The 5,522-nt window shown below is 65.3% G+C and overlaps 1 protein-coding gene across 1 annotated transcript in view; it reads left to right on the forward strand.

Moving 5' to 3' along the window:
* The first annotated feature begins 2,641 nt into the window (after nt 1–2,641).
* LOC116818918 (metabotropic glutamate receptor 6-like) overlaps nt 2,642–5,522 on the forward strand; it is an 8,110-nt gene continuing 5,229 nt past the window's right edge. The window contains 5 exon segments of the mRNA XM_032770199.1: nt 2,642–3,115; nt 3,599–3,815; nt 4,027–4,162; nt 4,240–4,394; nt 4,718–4,858. Of these exon segments, the coding sequence (XP_032626090.1) occupies nt 2,642–3,115; nt 3,599–3,815; nt 4,027–4,162; nt 4,240–4,394; nt 4,718–4,858 (1,123 nt within the window).

A 5,522-nucleotide genomic window follows, 5' to 3' on the forward strand; every position in this document is an offset into this window, starting at 1 on the left:
GGGGGAAGAGCTGGGCAGGGGGATGGGCAGAGTGGGGCAGGGCAGGGCAGGGGGGTGGGCAGAGTCAGGCAGAGGGGTGGGCAGAGCCGGGCAGAGCAGAGGGATGGGCAGAGCCGGCGATGGAGGGAAGGTGCCAGCCAGCGGAGGGACGAATGCGCTGCCCGTAGCCCTGCCCCCCCAGCCAGTCCTCTTGACCCCCCCACCTGGCAGCTCCCAGCTGTTCCCAGCACAGCCAGGAGACGGGGACGGCTGGGGCGAGCCAGGGCTCAGCTGGTCCCAGCCAGGGGACCCCGACCTGCCTCCCCCCCGGGGGCCACAGACCGGAGCCAGCTGGCAATGCAGCTGGGGGCTGGGGAGAGAATCCAGGAGTCCGGGAAGCCTGTGTCCAGGTGAGTTGTGAAAGGGGAGTTGGGGGGGGGGGCGCGTCAGGGATGGGGCTCTAGGGAGATGTCGGGGGTCGATCTGGGAGAGACACTGGGGGGCTGGGGGGTCCATCTTGGGAGATGTCGTGGGGGGGTTGATCCAAGAAAGATGTGGAGGGAGTTGGGGGTTGTTTCGGGGAGGTGTCAATGAGGTTTATCTGAGGTAGCTTTCGGGGGGTCAATCCAGGGGAGATGGTTGTGATATGACATGGGGGGAGTTGGGGGGATGAACTGGGGAGATGTTGGGGACCAGGGGTTCAGAGGATTGGTCCGGGGCAGACATCGGGGGCTTTGGGATTCAGGGGCTCAGTCTCGGGGAGACCCCAGGAGTCTGGGGGTTCAGGGAGTTGATCTGGGGGAGATGTTGAGGGGTTCAGGGGTCGATCTGGGGAGACATGGGGGCTCAGGGGATTGATTGGGGTAAGGAGATGGGGGTCTGGGGGTTCAGGGTGTTGATCTGGGGTAGATTTCGGACGGCTCAGGGGGTCAATCTGGGTAAGAAGTTGCAGGTCTGGGCACTCAGGGCTTTGATCTGGGGAGATGGCGGCTCAGGGGGTCGATCCAGGGGAGACATTGGGTATCTGGGGATTGAACCAGGGGAGATGTTTGGGAGCTCAGGGGTGAAATTGGGGGAGATGTTTGGGGGCTCAGAGGGTCGATCCAGGGGAGATGTTGGGGGTCTGGGGGTCAAACCAGGGGAGAGGTTTGTGGGCTTGGGTTGAATTGGGGGAGATGTTGGGGGCTCAGGGGGTTGACCAAGGGGAGACATTGGGGGTCTGGGGGTTGAACCGGGGGAGATGTTTGGGGGTTCAGGGGCTCAATCCTGGGGAGATGTTGGGGGCTCGGGGGGTTGATCTGGGGGAGATGTTGGGGGCTCAGTGGCTCAGACCAGGGAGATGTTTGGGGGCTCAGGGGGTCGACATAGGGGAGATGTTGGGGGTCTGGGTGTTCAGAGTCTGCAGGGCCACGATCTTGGTTCACATGGTGTATTATGGGGTGGGGGAGGTGCCAACTTCCCTCAGGTGCATTGTGGGGGGGCAAGATTCTGGTTCCTCCTGGTGCATTATGGGAGCTCCAGGCATCCCCCCAGCTCACTCTGGTCACTAAACCCTGGCACAGAGCCCCCCGGCCCAGCCCCTGCCTCCCGGACACCCCATCTGGGGCTGGGGGGGGTACAGGGCCTTTGCTCCGCCCCATCCCGGGGTGGGGGAGGCAGCCTCACCCTCAGGGTGTCGGGGGGGCAGGGGCTGTTGAAAAGGAACAGGCATGAGGGAAGGGGTGGGAAAGAATGAAGGGGGTGGACAGATCAATGGACGGATGGACAGTGGGATGGGGAGATGGGGAGAAACTCACCCCACAGCCACCGGGCATGTGAGCAGGGAGGGATGGAGGGGTGCATGGGGGGATGGTGGGTATGAGGATGGATGCAGAGATGGATGGGTTGTCTGGTGATGGATGGATGGATGGATGGGGTGTCTGGAGATGGATGGATGGATGGATGGGGTGTCTGGTGATGGACGGATGGATGGATGGATGGACGGGTAGTGGGATGGATGGATGGATGGATGGATGGATGGGGTGTCTGGCGATGGATGGATGGATGGATGGATGGATGAGGTGTCTGGCAATGGATGGATGGATGGATAGGGTGTCTGGCAATGGAGGGATGGGGTGTCTGGCAATGGAGGGATGAATAGGGTGTCTGGCGATGGATGGATGAGGTGTCTGGCAATGGATGGATGCATGGATGGATGGATGGGGTGTCTGGCGATGGATGGATGAGGTGTCTGGCAATGGATGGATGCATGGATGGATGGATGGGGTGTCTGGCGATGGATGGATGGATGGGGTATCTGGTGATGGATCGATGGATGGACAGACGGATGGATGGGGTGTCTGGCGATGGATGGGTGGGCGGAGGGACAGATGGTGGGTGTGAGGATCGATAGCTACACTCCAGGCCAACCCAGCTGCCCCTCCTCACAGCCTCTCTCTCTCCAGGGCCATGGCAGGGAGGGTCTCGTTCTGGCCAGTGGTCGGGGGCAAACGGAGGAGAGTGCTGGCCATGGGCCGGGGGACCAGGAACAATAAGGTGCCCCAGGGACGGTGCCCAAGTGAACCAGCCCCTGGCCCCCAGGGCCCATCCAGCCTGCGGCTTGCCCCATTTCCCTACCCCACTTCCCCCTCCAGGCCGTGAAGCGCCCGGGGCCAGCCCAGCCATGGGGCAGCCATGGCCCCCCCTGCTGCTGCTGCTGTGGGGCTGTGGGGCTGGGGGTCAGCAAGGCACCCAGCCCTTCTCCATCCGGATCGAGGGGGACGTGACGCTGGGGGGCCTGTTCCCGGTGCACGCCCGGGGCCCGGCTGGGGTGCCGTGCGGCGAGGTGAAGAAGGAGAAGGGGATCCACCGCATGGAGGCCATGCTCTACGCCCTGGACCAGATCAACGCCGACCCCCAGCTGCTCCCCAACCTCACCCTGGGTGCCCGCATCCTGGACACCTGCTCCCGGGACACCTACGCCCTGGAGCAGTCGCTGACCTTCGTCCAGGCCCTGATCCAGAAGGACACGTCGGACGTGCACTGTGCTGACGGCCGGCCCCCCCTCCTCACCCGACCCGAGCGGGTCGTGGCCGTAGTCGGCGCCTCCGCCAGCTCTGTCTCCATCATGGTGGCCAATGTCCTGCGGCTCTTCGCCGTGAGTGGCCGGGGCGGGGAGCTGAGGGCGGGGAGTCTCCTAGACGTGAGGGGATGGATAAAATCAGACTGATATCCCAGATGCACCCCAGTTGCAATGGTTCTCCCCTTGCTCTGGGAGAGGAGTGGGGTCTAGTGGTTAGAGCAGGGGGGCTGGGAGCCAGGACTCCTGGGTTCTCTCCCCAGCTCTGGGAGGGGAGTGGGGTCTGGTGGGTTAGAGCAGGGGGGCTGGGAGCCAGGACTCCAGCCTGGGTTCCATCCCAGCTCTGGGAGGGGAGTGGGGTCTGGTGGGTTAGAGCAGGGGGCTGGAAGCCAGGACTCCTGGGTTCTACCCCAGCTCTACCACCAATCTCCTTCCACCCTGGCTAACGGGTCTCCGCTGATGAGTCCGGAAGCTCCTGGGTGCGGGGATTTTCTGGGCAACCCCCGGGTCTGTGCAGGGGCCGGGTGCCCCTTGTCGATCTCCTGCCCTTCTGCCCCCCAGATCCCCCAGATCAGCTACGCCTCCACTGCCCCCGAGCTCAGCGACAACAATCGCTATGACTACTTCTCCCGGGTGGTGCCACCCGACTCGTACCAGGCCCAGGCCATGCTGGACGTGGTGAAGGCGCTGGGCTGGAACTACGTCTCCACGCTGGCCTCCGAGGGCAACTACGGCGAAAGCGGGGTGGAGGCCTTCGTCCAGATCTCCCGCGAGGCCGGTGAGCGGTTGTGGGTCAGGAGTGAGGGGCACCGGCAGAGCTGGGGAGGGCAGGGCTGTGAGGAGGCAGGGCCGGGCTAGCAGGGGCTGCGGGTCGGGAGTGAGGGGCACCAGCAAGGCTTGGGGTTGAAGGATTGGGCTAGCGGGGGCTGCAGGTCGGGAGTGAGGGGCACCGCTCCCCATGACGGGGGCTCCCTGTCGCCCCCCCGCAGGCGGCGTCTGCATCGCTCAGTCCATGAAGATCCCGCGGGAGCCCAGGGCAGGCGAGTTCGACAAGCTGATCAAGCGGCTGATGGAGACGCCCAACGCCCGCGGCATCATCATCTTCGCCAACGAGGACGACATCAAGTGAGTGTGGGGCTCCCCGCCCCCGGCCCAGCCCCCTGGGAATTCAGGACTCACCCACTCACTGTCGCCCCCTGCAGGCGGGTGCTGGAGGCCACACGTCGCGCCAACCTGACAGGGCATTTCCTGTGGGTCGGCTCGGACAGCTGGGGCTCCAAGATCTCGCCCATCCTGCGGCAGGAGGAAGTGGCCGAAGGAGCCGTCACCATCCTGCCCAAGCGGGCGTCCATCGAAGGTAACAGGGACCCCCCCATTGGGCTGAACCCCCCACTGCCCACAGCATCACGCCCCCCCAGTTCCCCCACTGAACCCCCCACTGCCCGCAGCACCGCACTTCCCCATTCCCCACACTGAACCCCCTGCTGCCCACAGCACCGCAACCCCCCAGTACCCACGCTGAACTCCCCGCTGCCTGCACCACTGCACCCTCCAGTCCCCTCACTGAACCCTGCACTCCTCGGCCCCCAGCACCCGGCCCTGCCTACCAAAGGAGAGCGCACCCTGCCCAGCCCCTGCTCCATGGCGCCCCCCACTGACCCCCCGGTCTCTCCACCGCAGGCTTCGATCAGTATTTCACCTCGCGCTCGCTGGAGAACAATCGCCGCAATATCTGGTTCGCCGAGTTCTGGGAGGACGATTTTAAATGTAAACTCACCCGCCCGGGGGCGCAGCCGGAGGAGGCCACTCGGAAATGCACCGGTACCAGGGGGCTGGGCCTGGGGGGCTGATCTCTCAGGGATGGACGGGGTTGGGGTTTGGGGGCAGCCAATCCCCCAGGGGGGAAGGAGACACGGACCCCCTGGTCCCCCCTCTCCAGCTAATCCCCCACGTGGGATGTTATCAGTCAGTTCTTAGGGGAGTCCAGGGGGTTGGGGGGGCTGGGAGCTGATCTCACCACGGTGGGTGGATGCTGCCTGGACACCCCAAATCTCAGCTATCTGAGATGGGGATCGGGGTCGGCGCCCCCTAGAGGGGACAAGCCCCTGCCCCATTCCCCGCACCCCAAGCCAGCCAGTCCCTGCTGTGGGGCCGGATGGGAGCCGGCGCCCCCTAGAGGGGACAGGCCCCTGCCCCATTCCCCACACCCTGAGCCCATCTCTCCCAGGCAAGGGGCCAGACTCCTGCCCCCTGAGCCCATCTCTGCCAGGTGAGGGGGCCAGGCCCCTGCCCCCCCTGAGCCCATCTCTGCCAAGCGAGGGGCCAGGCCCCCGCCCCCCGGGCCCATCTCTGCCAGGTGAGGGGCCAGGCCTCAGCCCCCTGAGCCCGTCTCTGCCAGGTGAGGGGCCAGGCCCCCACCCCGCCCTCTGAGCCCGTCTCTGCCAGGTGAGGGGGCCAGGACCCCGCCCTCTGAGCCCGTCTCTGC

This window comes from Chelonoidis abingdonii, chromosome 11 (genome assembly GCF_003597395.2).
Source record: "Chelonoidis abingdonii isolate Lonesome George chromosome 11, CheloAbing_2.0, whole genome shotgun sequence".
Taxonomy (NCBI): Eukaryota; Metazoa; Chordata; order Testudines; family Testudinidae; genus Chelonoidis; species Chelonoidis abingdonii.